We start from the raw sequence: 24,166 nt of genomic DNA on the forward strand, positions 1-24,166 counted from the left end.
ACAGGCCAGCATCCAAAATTTTTTTTTTAAAGCTCGTATTTTTAGAGAACAAAATTTTGTTTTTGAAAAATAATTCGATTTTTTTTGTTGTACTAGGTGCAAGCCATTGACAGGCCAGCACCAAATTTTTTTTTAAAACTTGTATTTTTAGAGAGTAAAAAAAAATTTGAAAAAAATTTGAATTTTTTTTTGTTTTATTGGGTGCCGGCCATTGACAGGCCAGCACCAAAAAAAATTTTTTTAACTTGTTTTTTTAAAGAGCAAAAAAATTGTTTTTGAAAAAAAATCGAATTTTGTTTTTTGTTGTACTGGGTGCCAGCCATTGACAGGCTAGCACCCAATTTTTTTTTAAACTCGTATTTTGTATACCAATATGATATTATTTTTTAAAAAAAATACATTGGTGCCGGCCATTGACAAGCCAAAACTAAAAAAATTAATTTTTTAAAGCCTGACACAAATATTTGGCATTCATGGGTGCAAAATACGAGTTGGTGCCGGCCATTGACAGGCCAAAACCCAATTTTACTGTTCATTTCAAGTTATTTTTGTGATTGTTTTTGAACATAGGTAATTTTTGTAAATATCAAAATTTTTTGGATTATTTTAGTAAAATAGCCGCAAAAAGGCAATGTCAAGATTAAAGCCCTATGCATGCTTTGGGCATCTTTTAAACTTTATAGCAACAGATGCACAACATAATTTTGCATTCTAACTATTGAGATATGAGTAGGGAAGTATGACCTTTCAAAAATATTAATTTTAAAAATAGGAAACACAAGGCACAATTTGGACCTCCAGTTCATGTTTCTTTTACTTTCTTTTTTCTGTTTTGTAGCCACTTTTTTCTCCTCTTTTGACTATCATGCTTATTTCATGGCATGACTGGAGATGTTCTCAATCATCTCCTACTAACTCCTGGTTTACACTTGTACACCTCTTCATTACAGATAGAACTGTAAATTATCAACACCAATGGTTCTCTACCATCTTTCAACACATAAAAATCTCTAAAAAAAAAAGTTCCCTTACTTGAACTGTTTCCCTTCAAACGTCTGACCGAACTGCCAATTCGCTGGTGCAACACTGTAAGACGCAACCGTCCTTCCGGTACTCGCTGTTACCTCAAAAGAAAGTGGCTGTCCCACAAGATTAATGTTGGAGTGCCAGTTTTGTCCCCAATTCCTTGCCATTGGCATCCACCCTGTTTTGGAGCCCTTCACTTTCACTCCCACAACTTCACCATCCAATCCCACATTGGTAATCAAGACCTGAAAGAAATGAGCACTCCCACTCATGCTGAATCTCATCCCTCCCCTTCTTTCACACTTCACCCTACTCAAATGTTTGCAAACAAAAACAGTCATTTCAGTTTCTTTTATGGTAAAAAGTTTTGTTATAGTTGGAGTCAGATATGTTTTTATATACCTCTTATACTGAACAGGTACAATTTCTGCTCTTTTTTCTGCAATTTCAACAAATGCAGCCTCAGATATCTCAAAGTGTTCCTTGGGGAAATTGCACCACCCACCATAATCTGAAGAAAGCCCGTAATTTGGTGGACAAAAATCTGTAGCTGTGAGGATGACTGAGGGACTCCCTTGGAGACACCATAAGATATGGTCAACACATCTGACCTCAAAGCAAGCTCCACATGTACTCCCTTTGTTGAACAGCATGGTACTAAGTCCTGCACTGTATTTCCCATAGCTGGCCTTATAAAGATCCCCATAACCACAAGCTCCTTCTGCAAGATCAGGTGACTGATATTTAACTTGGAAATTGAAAGAGTATTGCTAGGAAATGGCAAAAAAAGTAAAAAGTACCTGTGATGATTGATGCATCTGCTTGTTTGGTATATGTTGCAGTAGCTGATTTCCATTCTCCCTGCTTGGAAATGACTTGGGAAGATATTGTTAGCAGTAGAATCAAATAGAAAACATGAAGTTGAAGGGCACCCATTTGAGATAAACGATCTCTCTGAAGTGAACTTTTGAGTTATGCTTCAATATGGTTCTTTTTGCTTTTAACTCTTTATTGGGATTGTTGTTAGAAGAAGGGTAAAGAAAGCCTTCCACCCTTAGCAAAGGACCTCAAAGTCCTTTGCTCTATAGCGTTGTAAGTATGAAAATTTGATCGTAGGCAAAAAGACAAGCAGAGGATGGAAGTCCATGGTTCCACATTGTGAGATTAAATTTGGAGACCCCAAAAAAGAGAGTGGTACCTCTCATGCATTTTGGTAGAGAGTTAAAAGAGGGCAGAAGGCTTTAGTGATGGTGGCAGACATGAAACGCGGAAAGTGTTGAAAGAACTAAGAATATTGTATGGAAGTTTAGATTTGTTTGTAGCAAAGCAAGCACTCAAACAAAGTCAAGATACATACATCCATTTCTCTTCTTTTTATGCAAGAAATATAATAAAGGACAATGACTTCACAGCCAAAAAACACCATCTTTTTTTGACTGTTGGGATTGGGAACCTCTCACCACTCATGTATCATATATCCAAGGCTAGATTTTTACCAATCAACAAAATGCAATGGGCTGTAATGTTGTTTTTATTTGCACTGAACCTTATTTCTGTTTTCATTGTGAAGCAAGGGTCGAAATGGTTTTTTCCAACCACTCTTTGCTGTCTTTATTTTACTAATGCTTTTATCGTTAAAAAAGACATAAATATTTTTTAAAATAAAATAAAAAAATTGTTTATACAGATATAATCATTGGAATTTAAAAAAAATAATAAAAATGTTGATATTGATAGTCGAATTCGGCGGGGATGATAAGAACGATAATTAGCTAAAGTGGGCCACTGTGAGACATTGTTGCCCGAATTGGTTGCCACCACTTTGGCACAATTTGCCATTATTTTCCACACCAAAATTAAACAAATTTGGGCTATTTAACTAAAATAATCCAAAAAATTTTGATATTTACAAAAATGACTCAGGTTCAAAAACAATCACAAAAATAACTTGAAATGAACAGTAAAATTGGGTTTTGGCCTGTCAATGACCGGCACCAACTCATATTTTGCACCAATGATTGCCAAATGATTGTGTCAAGCTTTAAAAAATTAATTTTTTTAGTTTTGGCCTGTAAACGGCCGGCACTAGGGTATTTTTTTTTAATCGTACCATATTGGTATACAAAATACGAGTTTCAAAAAAAAATTTTTTGGGTACTGGCCTGTCAATGACCGGTACCTAGCACAACACAAAAAAAATTCGATTTTTTTTTTCAAAAAAAATTTTTTTTGCTCTTTAAAAATACGAGTTAAAAAAAATTTTGGGTGTAGGCCTGTAAATGCTCGGCACCCAGTACAACAAAAAAAAATTCTAATTTTTTTTCAATTTTTTTTTGCTCTTTAAAAATACAACTTTAAAAAAAAAAATTTTGGGTGCTAGCCTGTCAATGGCTAACACCCAATACAACAAAAAAAATTATAATTTTTTTTCAAAAATTTTTTTTTGCTCTAAAAAAAACTAGTTTAAAAAAAAAAATTTTGGGTGCTGGTCTGTCAATGGTCGACACCCAGTACAACAAAAAAAATTCGAATTTTTTTTCAATTTTTTTTTTACTCTCTAAAAATACGAGTTTTAAAAAAAAAATTTGGGTGCTGGCCTGTCAATGGTCGGCACCCAGCATGACAAAAAAAATTCAAATTTTTTTTCAATAATTTTTTTTTTGCTCTCTAAAAATACGAGTTTTAAAAAAAAATTTGAAAACAAATTCAAAATTTTTTTTGCACCCAAATTTTTTTTTAAAACTCGTATTTTTAGAAAGCAAAAAAAAAATTTGAAAAAAATTTGAATTTTTTTTTGTTGTACTGGGTGCCGGCCTGTCAGCACCAATTTTTTTTTAAAAGTCGTATTTTATAGAGAAAAATTTTTTTTTGAAAAAAATTCAATTTTTTTTGTTGTACTGGGTGCCGGCAATTAATAGGCCAGCACCAAATTTTTTTTTAAAACTCGTATTTTTAAAGAGGAAAAAAAAAATTTTTGAAAAAAAATTCGAATTTTTTTTGTACTGGGTGCCAGCCATTAATAGGCCAGCACCCAAATTTTTTTTTTTAAAACAAGTATTTTCAGATAGCAAAAAAAATATTTTTTGAAAAAAAATTGACTTTTTCTTTTTGCATTGGGTGCCGGCCATTGACAGGCTAGCACCCAATTTTTTTTTTTAAACTCGTACTTTTAGAGAGAAAATTTTTTTTTTGAAAAAAAATCGAAATTTTTTTGTTGTACTAGGTGCCGGCCATTGACAGGCCAGAATCAAAATTTTTTTTTAAAACTTGTATTTTTAGGGAGAAATTTTTTTTTGACAAAAAATTTAAATTTTTTTATTGTACTAGGTGCCGGCCATTGACAGGCCAGCACCAATTTTTTTTTTAAAACTCTTATTTTTAGAGAGTAAAAAATTTTTTTTTGAAAAATAATTCGAATTTTTTTTTGTTGTACTGGGTGCCAGCCATTGATAGGCCAGCACCCAAAATTTTTTTTTAAAACTCGTATTTTTAGAGAGCAAAATATTTTTTTTGAAAAATAATTCGATTTTTTTTGTTGTATTGGGTGCCGGCCATTGACAGGCCAGCACCAAATTTTTTTTTTAAAACTCGTATTTTTAGAGAGCAAAAATTTTTTTTTGAAAAAAATTTGAATTTTTTTTTGTTTTACTGGGTGCCAGCCATTGACAGGCCAGCACCCAAAAATTTTTTTTAACTCGTATTTTTAAAGAGCAAAAAAATTTTTTTTGAAAAAAAAGTCGAACTTTTTTTTTGTTGTACTGGGTGCCGGCCATTGACAGGCCAGCACCCAAAATTTTTTTTTAAACTCGTATTTTGTATACCAATATGATACGATTTTAAAAAAAATACCCTGGTGCCGGCCATTGATAGGCCAAAACTAAAAAAATTAATTTTTTAAAGCCTAACACAATCATTTGGCAATCATGGGTGCAAAATACGAGTTGGTACCGGCCATTGACAGACCAAAACTCAATTTTACTGTTTATTTTAGGTTATTTTTGTGATTATTTTTGAACTTGAGTCATTTTTGTAAATATCAAAATTTTTTGGATTATTTTAGTAAAATAGCCACAAGTTTGAGATTGATTGTGGAAATAGCTTTTTTAATCTCTCTCTTTATTTTCCCACTACATTTCTGTTGGATGAGTTTTAATTATAGTATTTATTAATAGATAAAAATTGAGTTGAGAAAATAATTTTAATTAAATAAATAATATTTTAATAATAAAAAATTGATTATTGGGTTAAAATAATTATGTTAGATTGTTTTAATCTAATTTAAAATTAATTGCATATATAATTATTTCTAATACATGGAATGCTTAGTTAACTCAAATGTAATGTATATAGCATGGGCAACATATTCTGTCGAAATTTAATGAAATTCGAGATATGGATTTGTGAAATTATAATTGTAACTTCCTTGACAATTATAATCCAAATTTATAACTACAAATTTTCGATTTTGGTTAACCCATAAAGAAAGTTAACATTTAGAAGAGTCATAGGTGTTTTTAAAACCATTTTGTATGCATGAAAGTTACTCAAAAATTGTCAACAAACTATTTGAAGTTACAAACAAAACTTTCTAAAAGAAGCAAATACCAATTCTTCACATTTCCCCTCAATGCAGTGGGGGAAGGCTTTGCACTTAAAACATCAAATGCTCCTAAAATATTTATATAGTCATTGTACTGGATCAAGTGCTCGATTAGGTCCTTATCCCTTCATAAATTTCTTTAGGGAATCCGAAAGTTTGCAGCAAGTTAACAACTACAATCTTTGCAGCAAGTTAACAACTACAATCTTAAGCGTGAAGGGGTTATTGGAACAAGACACTTAATCTATTTCTTCAACACCATGCCTTAAAGCTTGAATAACTCATCTTAATGCCTCCATTTCATCATGCCAAGCTTCTTGTTGATAGGGAAAAACTTGTTGTGGTCAGCATTTTGGGGCAGGGGTTAGCTTCATCATGTTGGGCTTGAAATTGAGAGATTTTGACTTGCTCCTTACTCTCTTATTATTCTAGTATTTTGGTAGAGTTATTCTTGGTATTATTGGCATTGTTGCTCTTGCTACATCATTTATGTTGGTTATTTGATGAAAGAATATATTAAAATAGAAGGGAATAAAATAGAACAAAGAAGTAAAACAAATTATGAACTATTATTTTTTATTACAACATATAAGTTTACATGAACAACTATGCTTAAATAAGCTAAAAATAATAATGAATAATGACAAGTTGGCAAATCTTGGAACTTGTATAATACAACTTACCTCTATATTGGTTGATTTTAGTCTAATTAGAAACCAAAATATCTCATAAAAATTATCATCGTTTCAGTGCAAGTTGACAACTTGCAGAGAAAGGGCTTGCATGTATAAGCTTGTTTAACAAAGTTAGCACATTTGGTGACTTCGCATTTTTAGCGGGCTCGCACATTTGATGAGCTTACAGTTTTGGATGAGTTCACAGTTTTAGATGAGCTTGTAGGTGTTCGATCTTTGTTCGTCATTGCATGGATTGCCACTTTGCAACACTCCTCCTTATCCTCCATGCTGTAAACCCCAGTATCATATCGTAGCTTCTCGAACTTCATCTTCCCAAGAGGTTTTGTTAGAATGCCTACTAACTGATCTTGCGAACTGCAATGAAACAAAGTTACTTCCTTATCTTGTTCCACTTCTCTCACAAAATGATACTTGATTTTGAAGTGTTTTGTTCTTCCATGGAACACTGGATTTTTTGCAATTGCGATAGCAAACTGATTATCGCACTTTATCTCTATTGCCTCCCATTGGTTTAAATTCAAACCATTTAGTAGCTTCTTTAACCAAATGGCTTAGTTTACAGCAGCTGCAACATATTCTGCTTTAGTAGTTGATTGTGGTACTGTTTCCTGCTTCTTTGAGCTCCAACAAAAAGCACTAGATCCTAGAATGAAGAACTAACTTGAAATGCTCTTCATATCTTCAATAGACCCAACCCAATCACTGTCAAAGTACCTAAGTAACTTGATCTTTTCAGTCTTTTCAAACTTCACTCCAAGGCTTAGAGTTCCTCTTACATATCGCAACAAACTTATAACAAACTCTTTTGGCTGATCTGTAGTGGTTCACATTGCAGCAATGCATGTACCTTCACAACAAACTTATAACGAACATTATGTCAGGTCTGGATGCAATCAAATAAAACAAACATCCAACCAAACTTCTATAGCTTGTTTCATCAACTCTTTCAACATCTTTATTGCAGACGAACTTCTCGCCTTGTACGATAGGGGTGTTTGTTGGTTTACAATTCTTTATACAGTATCTTCGTAAAATCTTCATCGCAAACCCTTTTTGGTTTATAAAAATTGTATCGCAAGCTTGAATTACTTCTAGACCGAAGAAGTATGTTATTTATTCCAAATCTGACATTTCAAACTTCACTTGCATCTGCTCTTTGGAATCTACAATTAGTTCACTGTTGCTGCCAATCACAAATACATCATCAACATAAAATGATATAATGTAAAGAGTTTCATTACCAGCTTTCTTCACATGTAGTTTGGGTGACACTTCTTTCAAATTCCAAGTCTGTTAGATGATTGCCAATCCTTTCATACCACACCCTTGGTGCTTGTTTTAGGCCATACATAGCTTTCTTCAGCTTGTATACCTTTGCTTCGCATCTAGGCACTACGAAACCTTAAGTTTGATCGACATAAATTTCTTCCTCTAGGAAACCTGTAATGACCCAATCCACGGGTACCGGAAAAGTGAGCTATAAGGCCTCCGTCTTAGTGAAATAAGTTCGAAAATAATTATGAGTCTAGTGGTGTGTCAAATTAGGTTTTAATTAAGTGAATTTAGCTTAATTTAGAGAAATTAGTAAAAAGAACTAAATTGAATAAAGGGTAAAAGTTAAATTCTAAAGTAATAGAAAATAAAAAAGGATTAAAATGGTAATTAAACCATTTACAAAAATGAGGCGGCATATGTGTTAAAAAAATCTAAGATTTTATTATTATTATTAATTATAGTATGTTTTTTATTAAATTATTATTATTATTATTTTTAAATTAAGTTAAAGATATTTATTAATTAAATAATTAATTTATGAGATTTTTGTTTGACAAACAAATTGAATAATGACAATTGTAATAAAAATATTGGTACATTTGTAACAAATAGATATATGTACACTTGTAATAAAATAATTAATTTACTTAATATTATGGTAAAAGATATTTGTTAATTAAATAATTAAATTATTAAATTTTTGTGTAAAAAAAATGGTGACAAATGTATGGTATTGATGGTATACACTTGTGTATATATAATTAAATACTTAATAGATATTTAAAATAAATATATTATAATATATGTTAATTAAATAAACAAAGTAAATAAAAGAATAAAAGAATGAAATAAAAAGAAACAAAGAAAAGAAAGAACAGAGACATTCGAAACAGAGCAGGAAGAAAAGGGGAAAGAAAAGAAAAAAGGAAAAACTAAAAGTTTAAGGTTTAAAATTTTGATTGGTAAGTCATTTAAGTCCTTTCTATTTAATTTTGATGTTTTAGAAGCTTTAAAACAAGATTTTGATGAAATTAAGTTGATAGTTTAAGAGTTCATGTGTTTTCAAGTAGGGTTCATGTTGGACAAATTATGGAATTAGGATTTTAATTGAATGAATTTTAAGCTAGAATTGATTAAAGGATTAAATTGTAAACAAGACTATAAGTTTTGTGTTGTAGGGACCAAATTGAAGAAATTTCGAAATTAGGGAAATATGCTGGAAATTTTATAGTTAAATATAAGTTTAGACAAAATTTGAATAGAAAAAGAGAGTGAATTGGATTAAGAAAATAATTAAGTTTAGTTAGGATTAAATTGGGAATAAGGTAAGAATTGTTTAGAAATTTAATTATTTATTATAATTAATGCTGTAAATAATAATGTAAATTACTATTATTTTCGTAGCCAACAAAGAACCTGAAGCATCAACATCGAAAGGAAAGGAGAAAGTCATCGAGGACAAAAACGGGAGAATTACGGTGTGTATTACTATAATTCGAATTTTAATTATTATTGATTGCTGAATTTTTAATTGTTATGTATGGTAAGTAAGACTTGAGGTAAGTATGTGAAATTGATATGAATATTGAATGAAAATGGAAGTGATGCAAATTGAATCAAATTGAATTGAATAAGTGAATTATGGAATATGTGATTATTTGAAAAGTGTATTGATTGAAAAATGAATGGTGATTTGAATTGTGAATTGAAAGTGATATAGAATTGAGAAAGTGAATTGAATACCCTATTAACTAGTCGGGCTGAGCCGGATATAGTTGGCATGCCATAGGATTAGAAGTGTTCAGGGATGCTTCGACCTCGAGTCGATGAGACACTGGGTGTCACTATATTTCTTCGGATAGATTCGATGAGGTACTGGGTACCAACTTTACTTCAGCTAGGCCGATGAGACACTGGGTGTCAACTATTACTTTGAACTATCCAATGAGGCACTGGGTGCCATATTGGTGTGTTTGGTTGGATCCGTGTATCCGCCAAAGTCCGAGTTACGTTAATAGGGTGAAAATTTGAAATGTGAATTTAAGGCATTGAAATGAGAAAAAGAAATTGAATTATGAATAGAAATTGGAATCGTGATAGAAAGAGAAAAGTATGAGCTAAATGTTCATAAGTGGTTTAAATTCAAGTTTGTGAAAAATACATTGATTGACGAATAATTAAATTGAATTGTTATTATGAAATAAAGAAAATAAAAATAAAAATAAAGTATGAATTAGTATTTAAGAAATTAATTGTTATGTATTTTAATATTCATATTTTTATTATTGATGATATATTTTGAATTATGGTAATACCACTGAATATATTCATACTCAGCGTACGATTGTTTCCGTGCGCAGGTTAGTAGAAGTCAATTGTCTTGGCTCAGCATCCAGAACATTTCCGACTCCAACACAAATTTGGTGATGTATATTTTTCTTTTGGGTAAAGGTGGCATGTACATAGGTGTTGTTTAGTCACTTGAATATGTATATTACTTTGGGTAGTGAAGGATGAATTATAAGATTTAGATGGTTAAATGAATGAAGTTTTTAATCAATTTTGAATGATGCTATGATAGTTATTAAGTTAAAAATTATGTTAATGATATAAATATTAGTTATATGAATGTGAAACATTGGTGTTGGTTGTTTTGGTTTGAATTTGCAGGGGGTTTTAGGTAAAAATAAGCAGAAATGCTGCCGAAATTTTTATAAAAAAAATAAAAAAAACGAAATTTTTTCCGGAACACTCGAACAAGTCCCATTTTACTTTTAATACGTGTTTGAACTTCGAGAGTCCAATATAGGGACTTAATTATTATATTATACTATGAAAGTTATATTAATTATAAATTATACGTAAGTTGTCTGATATGTCCGGTAATGCCTCATAACCTCGTTCCGGCGATAGTTTGGGGTTAGGGGGTGTTACAAAACCATTTAGAAAGGTTTAATTCAAATCCATTTGATGTATTCTCCAACCCTTATGAGCTGTAAGAGTTAGTAATAGCCTTATGATATCTAACCTCGCAACAAGTGTGAAGGTTTCAATGAAATCCACTCTATATTGCTGGCCAAACCCTTTCGCAACTAATATGGCTTTGTATCTGTTGATTGAACCATCAGGATTCATCTTAGTCTTGAACATCCATTTAACTCTAATTAATTTCTAATGAACTGGTCGATTTATCAACTCTCATGTTTCATTTTTGTTGACCATGCTGATTTCATCTTTCATGGCACTTAGCTATTCAATTTCCTGGGTTGCTTCTTCAAATGTGACTGGTTTCAGCTTCGCCATATTACACCTTTAATAAACATTAGTGATCAACCTGGTCCCTCGCACAGGATGGTCATCAACTAATTCATTTTCAGTTTGATCTCTAGTGGGTTGCAGATCGAGTTTCAGTCCCCATTGTTCACACATATCCTCCTCTATTGCATTCCATTTCCAAATTTTCCCTTCATCGAACTTTACATTTCTGCTTATAATCATCTTCTTGGAGAAAGTATTATAAATTCTATAACATTTCTTAACACTGGAATATCCAACAAAATTCCTTGGTTGTTATCTATTATCCAACTTGTTTCTTTTCTCTCTTGGAACACGAACAAAATATGTGCAACCAAACACTCTTAAGTGAGAAATAGGGGGTTTAAAACCATACCAGGCCTCGAATTGTGTCTTCTCTTCAGTAGCTTTAGTTGGCAGTCTATTTAGCAAGTAAACAATAACGTTTATTACTCTACCTAAAAATCATTTAACAGTTTGCTCTCAAACAACAAGCAGCGAGCCATATTCATTATTGTTATATTTTTTCTTTCACTTATTCCATTTTGTTGTGGAGTATACACATTGCTCAACTGATGATGGACACCAACCTCTTCGCAGATTTTTTGAAACTTTTTTGAAGTGTACTTTGCCCTATTGTCTGACCTTATCATTTTAAGTTTACAACCAATTTGATTTTCCACCATAGTTTTAAACTTGAAGAAGATTTGAGCCACTTCGAACTTTTTCTTCATATGGTACACCCAACAGAATGTTGTACATGTTGGAAAATTGGGTTTGAAAAACGCAGCGAAAAATAAATTTAGGGAAAAACCAAAGTTTTAAAAACAAATTTCCAAAACAAGTACTTGGTTGTGATATTTAAAGTAATAAACACTTAATCAAAATTGTAACTTTTCGATTCGTCTAGGATGAACATTTCGACCGAGTAGTCTTTTATGCTATCCTCAAGCTCACATTTGTCGAGTGTGGGCTCGCTTCGAATCATAAAATTTTTCACAAAAATTACCAGTGAGGTAATTTTATAATTTCTCTAAACTTTTAGGCCAAGTTGTAAATAAGAAAAATATCTCTAGAAATTTTCTGAAATAATTTTTTTAGAGAATTTTCTCTCTACAATTTTCTCTTGAATTTAAATGTGTGAAATAATGACACAATGCTCTCTTTATATAGGGAGAGTTTAGAGAGTTCAACTATGATTAAACTTAATCACTTTAATATTAAATTAATATAATACTTATCAAGATAAATATTATATTAAATTTAATATTAAATTAATAAAATACTATTCAAATAAGTATTAAATTAAATTAAATATTAAATCTATTAAAATAATATTATTTTTAGAATAATTAATCTGAAATCAAATTATCGAGTAGAGTCCTAGTAGGACTGTGATTCCTCCACTACTCAATCATCGAAGACCTATCGTCATCGACCATTTTCTAGCCACCAGAATGCCACCGTCGTAGTCACTGGCACCTCATGCTGGTTCAATTTCTACCGATTCAGTCCGGGCCAGTGACAGCTCGACTGATCTGGTCCAGCCACCGGTTGGACCATTGGCTCGGTTTCACATACCAAGTCCGTTCCGACCAGTTTTTGGGTCTTGGTATCAGTTTTCGGCTCTCGAGCCCAATTTACGATTTCAAGTTCAATTACCCTTTGACTTAAAAATTAATTTCCAAAAATATCATATTAATTTTAATTAATTTGATTAATTTAATTTTACTTTATCAAAATTAATTTTCCCAACAATCACTTAGATTTTCCAAATTAATATTTCAAGAAAATTCTTTAACCAAATTCTCTAATTGAACAATTCTTATAACCACCCAATTTAATTCTACATTGAATAAATCGACTCAGTTAAATTATTTCTAAATTTGTAGAAATTTCTTTTGATTTAAATGCAATTCGATCGAGTTTTTGTTGAGCTAGTGGAGGGACCAATCAGACATATACAAAAGCTCTAGTAATTGCAATTATGTCCAGAAGTATTGTTTTGATAATTTGTAATTACTTAATCATGGAGTCAGTCCACAAAAAGTACCATGATTGAAAACTCTTTAGCGTATACTCTTTACGAAAATAATTCATCTAATTACTTTGTCAAATGGCGTCGTCATGTGTGTGTCACCCTCATATGATATCATTAATCCTTTGAGTTAAATCTGTTCACTCAATAAAATCCTATTTTATCTCATTGTCACTATTATGTCTTCTTAATGATTAATTTGATTACTGCCAACAAATGATTTTGATAAATTGCTCGTTCAAAAACTAGCAACCCATTATCATGTTCCATATTTATCAATTCACACAATGCCAATGAGAGGATATTTATAACTCTTTAATTAAACTATAAATTTCACTATTTCTAGTAAAGCCATGCCATACACAAGTCATATACCCAACATACTGGTTATCAGCTCGATCATCTTTGGAGCATAAGCCTTCACTTATATCAAAATACAAGAGTTATATACGTATGGTCAGTGACTAACTTAGGATTTAGGTAAATCACACCATGAACGTCACAAGTGAATTAATTTACAAACAAATTTAGAATTAATTCATCTTGAATCCAGTCAAATGTATCATTCTGCCAATGAATACATTTTTGTTTCTCCCTATGGAGTTAACTGCTCTGATAGCCAAGACTAGCCATTTCCTCAATTGGAACTGTAGATGGTATAATAATCCTTCTCAATATTTGAATCAAATGCTTACTTTGATTCTTTTACAGAATTATGGACTTGTTTAGATTATCTACTAAAGTAAGTTGTCTTTCTCGCAATGTAAACATTCTTACAATGCCACTTATCATCAGTTGAACTTAGGCAATCAATGAGTTAATATTTTCTTTTCACAATTTCACTATGCATGCAAAATATGAAAGACAGAAATACAAAAGACATAATATTGAAATATGAAATTAACTTTATCTATTTATTTATTTATCATTCAAATAAATAGAAAACAATTACATGTTTATTATAATATGAACACATTTCCCAATAGTACAGTCATCAATAGAAACCACAAAGTACCTACTTCCATTTGACGAACATGTTTTAATGGGTCCGCAAATGTCAATATGTACTAAATGTATCTTTTCACTAACTCTCCATGCACTGTTTGCTAGAAATGGAAGCTTCGAATGTTTTATAAGCTGGCACACTTCACATACATCTTCATGATCAGCAATGCTTGATAAGTTTTCAAACCAAATTATTTTTGGACATTTAAATTAAAGATATTAGTCAATGTGTCTCATTCTCCTGTGCCATAATTTGGTTTCATCTAGCAAACTGGTATAAGCAACAGAAGTTGCCAAATTCCAATTAACAGTAAAACTTCTATCAGCCATTGTTGTTGATATGAGCTCACATCCACTAAGATCAAAGATTAAACCTTTATTGTCCTTGAATACCACAGAATATCTCTTCTTGAGTAGCTAACCTACACTTAGTAGATTTTGATCTATGTCAAGAACTAAAAGAATGTCAGTTACAAGTTTAATACATAATAGTGTTTTAATAAAAACATCTCTCTTTCCTACTGCTTTAATGTACTGGTCATTTTCAACTTTCACCTTGGAATAGAAACTTGTGTCAGTGCTTCTGATGATGGTTGCATCTGCAGTCATATGACTTGCACAACCATTATTAACAAGCTAGTTCTTTCTTTTATTGTTGGAGGGTTCGCATGGTGCAGTGAATTGGACTTTGTAAGAGGCAACGAACATAAATTCTTCTTGATTAGCTTCTGCTGTTTGTGCATAAGCATTTTGCTGTTATACGTGCCCTTTATTCTTGCACACCCTTTTTTCATGGCCAAACTGCTTGCAATTTATGCATTGAGCATTAGGCTTGAACCAACAGACTCTCTCAGGGTGACCTAACTTCTTGCAATGCAAGCACGATGGATATTTTTTTTCTTTTAACTGCTTTTTTTTTTACTTTTCTTTTTTATCTGACCAACTCTTCTTTCCTTTCTGATTTGAGGAACTCGAGCCTTCTCTTTTTCTAGCTTGAAAGGCTCTCTCAACGTGCCCCTCTTCTCTGCTTGCCCTTCTTTTTTCTTGAGCATATAGAGTGTTAATTAGTTCAGAGAGTGAGATGGTTGAAAGATCCCTCGAATCTTTTAGTGAGGATATATTTGATTCATATCTCTTAGGAAGTGTGGTAATCACCTTCTCAACTACTCGATTGTCCACGAATTGGTCCTTTAACAATCTTATCTAGTTTACCACTACCATGATTCTGTTTAAATATTGTTTTACAGTCTTAGTTTCCTTCATATTGAGGTTTTCAAAATCTCATTTGAGATTAATCAACTGTTGCTACCTTATCTTTTGCAAACCTTGGAACTCCTCATTGAGCTTATCCCAAGCTTGTTTAGGAGTTTTATAAGCCATAATTCTTGTAAAAATTACAGTTGAAACATCGTTTTGTAGGCAAGACATTGCCTTATATATTTTTTTTACATTCCTCATTGTGTTGTCTCATTTAAACAAGTGTTGGATTTGCTCTCAAGGCTGGTAGTTCTATTTTAGCATTTACAACCTCCTAAAGATCAAAGGCTTGAAAATAAGTTTTTATTTTTACTACCCAAATATGGTAGTTTTCTCCTGTAAAAATAGGGTGGAGGTGATGAAAAGCTTGCTGAAGACATTTTTATAAAAACAAAGGTTATGGCCCTTAAAGATGGTTATTTGATGAGAGAATGTACTGAAATAGAAGGGAATAAAATAGAACAAAGAAGTAAAACATATTATAAACTACTATTTTTCGTTACAACATATAAGTTTATATGAACAACTATGCTTAAATAAGCTGAAAATAATAATAATTAATTACAACTTGGAAAATCTTAGAACTTCTACAATACAACTTGCCTCTCTATTGACTGATTTTAGTCTAATCAGCAACCAAAACATCTCATAAAAAAAATCATTGTTCAGTGGCAACTTGTAGAGAAATGGCTCACATGTAGAAGCTCGCCTAACAGGGCTCGCACCTTCGGTGACTTCGTAGTTTTAGTGAGCTTGCACGTTTGATGAGCTCGCAGGTGTGTGATCTGTGTTCGCCATTGCATGGATGGCCACTTCACAAGAATTTAGTCCCTTAGGGTTCTCATTTGTTCTTGCAGCTTTAAAAATTGTTGGTAGAAAAAGTTAAAGTTCGAGTTAAGAATCTAGGCAATTTGTTCATTAGATGTTGATATTGGGTGTATGTTTGATGGGGGATGTAGTGTTTTACATTAAGTTGTTGACAATACCAGTTCTCATTAGTGTCACTATAGGGTTTATAAGGACGTGCTGAGTTGGGAATACAAGTCTGGCTGACATACCAAGTGGTAGGGTTTATAAGGACACGTGGGCTACAGTTATCTTCTCACAATTAGCTACTTAAGGAGCATATTAACCTTCTAAATGGGTGGAAATAGGATTGACATAGACTAGATGAGGTTCGTGTGCTCCATTCAAAAACTGATTAAACATTTGTCCTTGACGAGGTAAATTTGAGGTATTCCACGTGTTCATATGCATATGTCTATAAGGTCCATAGTTAACGAAGTATTGCATTCGGGCGAGGTTGTAGCCAACAAAATTGCAAATAGGTGAAGAAGGGTGGCAAACCTATTCTAACGAGATACTGATAATTATAGTAGAGGTTAAGTTTCATTATATTCCAGATCTAACATCAAATTATGTCTCCAAGTGAAACGAGGGCACCGATTTGTTATGTATTTATATCCTAAGAAAAATATTGGAAAATTTTGTCTGAAAAATCTAAATGATTACTTCAATTAACTCTATGATATGTTGTTAAAAAAAATCATGCGAGCAAGACAGATATTGCCCACTTGAAGTAGCGGAGGAATTTTAAGTCCAAAAATAAATTTAAACTAGGAGTTAACCGAGCAAATTCTAGGGTTGGATATTGATCAACAAGGTTAAGGGTAATAAGTTGAGAAGTAGTGGTAGGGAGTTAACGGCAGTTATGGTGAGTTCAAACCAACCTAGTCACCTCTTTACTCAACTGCAGTGTTCAACAGCAAGGACATAACACATTCTGCATTAACATGAGCCTTGACATCCCCTTCAAATTACTCTTGTTCTTTTCCTCCTTTAGCTTCACTGGTGTTCCTGCAGGAGCAACAACAGCAGGTTTAGGATCTCAACATGCCCAACTGCTACCATATAACAACCAAAGAACCTCTCATTTTTTTAATGTCAAGACATTTGGTGCTCAAGCCGATGGACTCACTGATGACACCAAAGTTTTGTTTCCTTCTCTTTCTTTCTCCATTCAAACACCTGCATATCTTCTTCAATACTTGGTATGTTATTTTATTTTTCCCATTTATAATTTTGTTTAACTTGTTACTTTCAAGTTTCCAGGCCTTCCTATCAGCATGGAACAAAGCATGTCAGGCTACTGGTGAGGTAGATATTATGATTCCCAAAGGCACATATTTGGTTGGTCCACTTAAATTTGCAGGCCCCTGCGAAAATGTGTCTAAAATAATAGTCCATATGAAGGTATTCTTCTACCATTTTCTGAATTTTCCACTTATTTTTTTTTACCATGAATGAGAAAGAAGCTTCCAGGGTTATCTCAAGGCAACAACAAACTTGTTTAAATACGGAGATGGTGCTGGTTGGGTTGAATTTCGATGGATAGAAGGGCTAGCCTTGACTGGAGGAGGGACCTTTGATGGTCAGGGTGCCAAAGCTTGGCCTTACAATAGCTGCTCCACAGACTTCAATTGCAAACTTCTTCCAACTGTATGTTTCATTCATTTAGCTCGTCAACTATGTTTGCAAATTGTCCGTGTTATCAACAATCTTATTCCCCAAAGCTTCGAATTAGCCTACAAAACCGATGAAGAAAAAGTTCTTTTTCAACAGAATGTGAAGTTTTTGGCGATGAATCGGACGATTGTAAGAGGCATAACATCAGTAAACAGCAAGTTCTTCCATATGGCTCTTGTCGAATGCAAGAACTTCAAGGGCAGCAAAATCAAGATTTCAGCACCAGCAGATAGCCCTAACACTGATGGTATCCACATTCAGCGGAGCTCCGGTGTCTACTTTTCGCGATCACTTATAGGTACAGGTGATGATTGCATCTCAATAGGTCAAGGGAATTCTCAAGTCACCATAACAAGTATCAGCTGCGGACCGGGTCATGGCATCAGGTACTCCATTAGTCTCTGCTTCAATTTACAAAACTAAAGAAATGTTAATTTTGTTGAGTGCTTGTTAACAGCGTCGGAAGTCTCGGAAGATACAAGGATGAAGGTGATGTAAGTGCTTTGGTGGTTAGAGATTGCACCATGATAGGGACCTCAAATGGCATTAGGATCAAAACATGGGCCAACTCGCCTGGCAGAAGCGCAGCAACCAACATGACATTCGAAAACATTAACATGGAAAACGTGACCAATCCAATTATTATCGATCAAGCATATTGTCCATTTTCATCTTGCACACCAATGGTAAACTCTCCAGATTATGAAACTACCTACACTTTCTAAAATATCTGAAAAGAAACTGACCTAAAAAAGAAATGGGTACCAAATGAGTTGAGTGCAGGGACCATCTCAAGTGAAACTGAGTGACATTTATTTCAAGAAAATAAAGGGAACGTCGTTATCTGCAGTGGCCGTAGCACTAGAATGTAGCAAAGGGATTCCTTGCCAGGATATTTACCTTGAAGATGTTCACTTGGAGCTGGCAACTGGGGAGAAACAAGTCACTTCCACTTGTAAAAATGTTAGGGCTAAATACATTGGCACCCAAATCCCACCACCATGTGCTTAGCTTTCATGTTAAGGCAATTTTGATATATATTTTAAAGTAACTCTGCAGTAAATTAGCAAATATATGTAGCGCGTATATATATGCAGTTTGTGAAGTTGATTAATGCTAGCTATCCCTGCCTGGATAGTTTGATACAAGTGAACTTGGATGCTGAATCTTGGTTACTGTTAATTATTGGAGAAAAATTATAATCCAGAGGCATTTTGCTCCAATTTGTTGAAGCGAAATTGAAAGTGTGAGCCATTTTTATAATTTTATTAACCAAGGAACATGACCGAAGAAGGGCCAACAAATTTTATCAATACAAGCGAGTCTGGAAAAAAGATAAAATGAAAAAACACATTTTGGTTGAACCCGTATGTTGAGGTTAGAGCTCTTCACTTGTTTTTGGTAGGGTAAGAAGCTATTTTATTGATACCACAGAGACCCTCAGGTTTTCCAGTGTTCCTCTTCATCCTTATGTACCCTTTTTCTCCCCATTTTGGTCCCCACGAATTCTTTACAATGATGTAATCTGAACCTTTCCATGTTCCATACCCAACTGCTGCTACTCCATGGTCTAGATCAGTTCCACATGGCCCGTTGAATACTCCCTGTAAACTCAGATTTAAATTACGAGCTACCAATGTGTTAAAAAATTCTATGATAATCAATTATGGGAAAACAAGCTTACCCCACTATAGAATTGGAAATCTCTGCCAGAAGCCTCAATGGCTACACTTAGGGGTTGATGAGCCAATGCTTTCAATAGACTTTTCTCATCATTTTCCGGCACATCTTTGTAACCACTAATCGTCACCACATCCATTTCCTCCTGAAGAGAAACCATAGACATGATTAATCAAATAAGCCTTTTGCTTACAAAATAATTCAGGGTGTAGCTTTCATGAAAATGATATATGATTATGCATGTATCTATTCTATACCTTCTTTTCTTCACAGGTACCTTGCTCCATAAGGTACGGGTAGTCTTCCTCTTTGTGAAGTCCACCATTGGCGACAATGAACTCGAATGCATAATCCATTAGACCTCCATTGCAACCATTGTTGAAACTTGTATCGCAATCAATCAGCTCTTGTTCGGACAAGGAAGTTAAGTTCCCCGTTACAATCTTGTTTATGCCCTCCACAGCCGCCACTGCTGAGAAAGCCCAACAGCTACCGCAAGAACGCTGATTCTTGACTGGCGTAACAGCTCCTTTCTGTCTCCAATCGACAGACTTGGGCAAATCAACGTCGTCTCTGAAAGTGAACTCTTCTGGTGGTGATCGGTTCTTTTTGAAAACCTCTGGTTTGAGTCCTAAATACTTGTTCTTGAACTCTTCGTGGGTCAAATCAGCAAACTCGTTCAACCCAAGCCAGTAACTGCTGATTTCCTTGTTCCTCTTGTCGATATGCTTCAAGTTATCCTTGAAAACCTCGAACCGCAACAGCTTCTCTTCAAAGGATTCATAGAATTTGGCATGCTTGGATACCCATGATTCAAAGAGCTCAATAAGTTTATCCCTGGAACTCAAATCCTCAGGCGAATAACCGACAATGGAGAAATCATGAGCCAGAGCTGAAACTACTAAAACTGAAGCAGTGAATGTTAGAATAGAGAGTTTGGAAAGAAAGGATACAACCATTTCTTCTTTTCGTTGTATGGCGTAGTATGTAACAGTGAGTGAATGTGAGGGTGGGATTGTTGCGTGGACATTTATAGTAGCAGATGGTATGTTGCTTTGAAGTGAAGAAAAAATGGGAGTGGAAAATTGAGGCTTTACGATTGAGTCATTTGACAGGCTTTTGATTGAAGCATAGCTCATCAAGTTTTATAAGTTTCGTCAAAAGGATTGGATGCTATAATGTTTTCATTAAATTAAATGTTGTCAACAAGCAGTCTTGATTTGCGTGCACCTCTAACAATCACAAATTGAATACCTCACGACAGCGCCTTCATTATTTGTTGGACTGCGAATTCCTCTAATTTTTTTTCTTTAAAACATGCCCCCCAACTGTTCATAGTTTTAGCACATTTTAGAAATAAAATGTCCAAATCCATTCAGCAACCCCATCTGCTTGCTACCTACTAGTACCTTTGAATTTCAATTTTCTTTATAAATTCTTTTACCCAATTTATATTTCTATTATAATAGAAATATACATAAAAGCTCCTCTCATCATTTTGCAGTAGGGACATTGGGCATATTAGCAGGCTTATTCTATCTTAGTGTCTGCCCGCCCCAACGTTTATACAAAAGATTATGTATGAGAAATATTGAAACCGTCCTTTTCAGTAGTATAGCTATTGTCTTTTTTGCAACTTTTGTTGTTGCCGGAACTAAGTGGTATGGTTCAACAACTACCCGCATCGATTTATTTGGTCCTACTCGTTATCAATGGGATCAATGATACTTTTAGCAAGAAATATATCGAAGGGTTAGTGTTGGGTTAGCCGAAATTCAAAGTTTATCAAAAGCTTGGTCTAAAATTCCTGAAAAATTAACTTTTTATTATTACATTGACAATAATCCGGTAAAAGGAGGGTGAGTTTGAAAAAAATTTATACTTAACACCATTTATTTTCTATCATATTACTAAATTCAAATTTAAAAATAATTATAATATTTAATCTAAAATTGTTAACAAAAAAACTATAAAATAGAATTTATAATAATTATACATTTATTAAGAATTATAATTTAATAGAAATTGTGATAATTACACATTTAGACATAATTATAATTTATTTATATTTATTGCTTAAAAAAATTTATTTAAAATAATTGTAATTGAAGTAAAAATTACTTAAAAATGTTTTTAATATTTTTTCTGCAAATTAATTATATAATATTTACAAATTATTATAGTCAATTCATTCACTATTAAAAAAAAATTTGGATACTCCCTGTAAATTCATTGGTTTTAATAGGTTTTTGGAGAATTATTTAGTGTTTGAAGTGGAATTGAGAGGTATATTGGATGGTTCAGGCATCTTAATTGATTGAGGTTTTGATAATGTGTCGATCCAGTTCAGTTCTGGTTAGGAAAATTCTTCAATTATTATCTCTGACTCGCCATTGGAATATTTATCACATGCCTAGAGAAGAGAATCAGGAAGCTGATAGCCTAGTCAAGTTGACTCATTTAGAAAACCAAGGATTACAAGTTTTTAAAATGTCTCCGTATGGGGATTTGTGCTTTTTGACGTAGTTTGTTTTCTTGTAATTTCTTCTTTTATCACCAATTTTTTTTTGAATAATAAAGAGTTTATTTTACAATAGATATTAATTTTTTATTATTTATAGAAATCGAAATTTGATTTTTTTTTAGTCACGTTACATACTAGTAAGGGAAACCTAGAGTGGATTTTTGGATTTTCTCCATAACGTTTACAACTCCAAGTCAATATGTAAAATTGTTTCGCAAGTCCTCGTAGCATTTTCGTTTCACAATCCCACTAATCACTTACATAGTCCCTCATAATACAAAAATCTGATGCAACTTGTAAATATCAATCTTTAATATGGTATTTAAAAATTTCTTTTTATTATATTTGAATTATTAAATAAGTTAATATATTTTAATTATATTTAATAATTTGAATAATGAATTAAAAAATATTTATAATAATAAAAGTATATTATTTAAAAATTAATTAAAAATTAAATACATAAAATCAAATGCAACGTATATGTAACCTAATTAAATAAACCAATATTTGTCCATGTCTCACCCAATATTCTCATCCTTGTCTATTTAAGTTTTTGCATTTTTAACTCTAAATTTGCATTATTTGTTAAATCACCTTAAAATGAATGAAAAAGTTAACATTTGTTAATTTTGCTAACATAGCGTCCATATGAAAAATCACGCATATGTCGAGTCAACAATTAATTAATTTTTTAAAAATTTAAAATATTTTTATAATTTTTAATTTTAAAATATTTTTTTATATATTTTTTGAATTTTTAAAATTTTAAAAACTTAATTAATTATTGACATGGCATCCACATGGCAATGCCACGTTGGCAAAGTTAACAAAAGTTAAAGTTTTCATCCATTTTAGAGTGATTTCACAAACAACACAAATTTAAAGGCTAAAAAGTACGAAAAATTAAATAAAGAGCTAAAATGACTTCTTTTTTTTTTTTTTATAAAGTTGAAGGGCCAAATTATGCCAAATTAAAATGCCACTACTAGGTAGTATGAGTTGCTTTCTCTTTTATTAACATCCGTTTGTTTTAGGAGAAATATTTTTAAAAATTTGAGAATATTTAAAAAGAAATACTTTAATTAATAAGAACCATGAACTATAAGAATATAAAGATATGACATATAATACAAATGATAAAATAAGACATTACAAACTAATGCCCTAATACTATGTTTGCAAAATAATCTTCAAAGAGGAGAAATTGTATCCTTGACTAAACCGTAGATGCATTACTTTAATCAAACAATTGAAAATTGCATCTTAGCTTCGCCATCATCCTTACCAGACAATAAACTATAGTCAACAAAAAAATCATTACTAAGAGCCCTAAGAGATTCACCACATTAGTGATGCACAAAAAGCCAAGTATCAGATGACTTGTTTTCCACCTTATATCATATTCCAATTTTCCAAGCACCATCATTGTGTTGTATCATGATAAGGCTCTCCGAGAATAGTTCCTAATATATTTGGCAACACCCTTTTATTGACAAATCCCATACATACGTCAGAAATATGACTAGGAACTAAAAACTAAAACCAGTACTATTTTAAGAGAAAATAAAAAGGACAAAACAAAAACTACGAAAGTGCAGACAAAACAAAACTTTGAAAACATAGACAAAAACCATGATATTGTGGACTAAAATAAAAAACAAAAAAATAATCAAAAAATATTATTGAAGAAATTGTGACTAGCAACCAACTTGAAAGTTTGCACCGTCACCAACAAAGCAAATATTTGAATTTAAAAAAAAACAAAATGAATTACTAAAGTATTTAAAAGAGAAGAAAAGTGATGACTTCTTAAAGGTAAAAGTATTACAAAATCCCTTTGTATTATGCCCTCGATTGCATTTTAGCCCTTCTACTAAAAAATAGAAAAAGTAGTCTTTATACGTTAGATGAGTGAGCAAAAATAGGCCCTCATTAAAATTGCATCATTAAATGTTTGTTTTGGTGTCTATATATAAGGTATAATAATAAATTTAGCCTGCAACCTTTACACATTTATTCAATTTGATCCCTACTCTTTTATTGAAAGTAAACTAGAAAAATTTTGAAACAAATAACTTTAAAGGGTCAAAAAAAGACTTAGTAACAAATTAAAAAAAATCAATTAAACCCTTCTAAATTTTAAAAATTATTATAAAATTATAAAATTTATAAAAAAGTTATAAAAAGTTTACAATTATAAAATTTTTATTAAAAAATAACAATACCAACCCATTAAAATT

At 32.3% G+C, this 24,166-nt stretch overlaps 3 protein-coding genes and 1 long non-coding RNA gene across 4 annotated transcripts; 2 read left to right on the forward strand and 2 right to left on the reverse strand.

Annotated features, from left to right (window-relative positions):
• Positions 1 to 740: 740 nt before the first annotated feature.
• Positions 741 to 2,222, reverse strand: LOC107929678 (expansin-A20). Its single transcript, XM_016861175.2, has 3 exons — positions 1,827 to 2,222; positions 1,429 to 1,747; positions 741 to 1,335 (listed from the first exon to the last, which is right to left on the reverse strand). Exons 1-3 carry the CDS (start codon positions 1,960 to 1,962, stop codon positions 1,029 to 1,031), a joined length of 762 nt encoding a protein of 253 aa, XP_016716664.1. The 5' UTR covers positions 1,963 to 2,222; the 3' UTR covers positions 741 to 1,028.
• On the forward strand, positions 1,578 to 2,588 carry LOC121210806 (uncharacterized). Its single transcript, XR_005905996.1, has 2 exons — positions 1,578 to 1,759; positions 1,869 to 2,588. It is a non-coding gene; the product is annotated as an uncharacterized lncRNA (long non-coding RNA).
• Positions 2,589 to 16,986: 14,398 nt separating this feature from the next.
• On the forward strand, positions 16,987 to 18,943 carry LOC107920934 (exopolygalacturonase). Its single transcript, XM_041083918.1, has 6 exons — positions 16,987 to 17,184; positions 17,306 to 17,446; positions 17,516 to 17,692; positions 17,816 to 18,105; positions 18,177 to 18,405; positions 18,503 to 18,943. The coding sequence occupies exons 1-6, from the start codon at positions 16,987 to 16,989 to the stop codon at positions 18,728 to 18,730; spliced, it is 1,263 nt and encodes a 420-aa protein (XP_040939852.1). The 3' UTR covers positions 18,731 to 18,943.
• A 14-nt stretch (positions 18,944 to 18,957) lies between these two features.
• On the reverse strand, positions 18,958 to 20,507 carry LOC107929669 (cysteine protease XCP1). The gene is made up of 3 exons (XM_016861162.2): positions 19,657 to 20,507; positions 19,404 to 19,544; positions 18,958 to 19,323 (listed from the first exon to the last, which is right to left on the reverse strand). The coding sequence occupies exons 1-3, from the start codon at positions 20,356 to 20,358 to the stop codon at positions 19,108 to 19,110; spliced, it is 1,059 nt and encodes a 352-aa protein (XP_016716651.1). The 5' UTR covers positions 20,359 to 20,507; the 3' UTR covers positions 18,958 to 19,107.
• Between the last annotated feature and the right edge of the window lie 3,659 nt (positions 20,508 to 24,166).

This window comes from Gossypium hirsutum, chromosome A12 (genome assembly GCF_007990345.1).
Source record: "Gossypium hirsutum isolate 1008001.06 chromosome A12, Gossypium_hirsutum_v2.1, whole genome shotgun sequence".
NCBI lineage: Eukaryota > Viridiplantae > Streptophyta > Magnoliopsida > Malvales > Malvaceae > Gossypium > Gossypium hirsutum.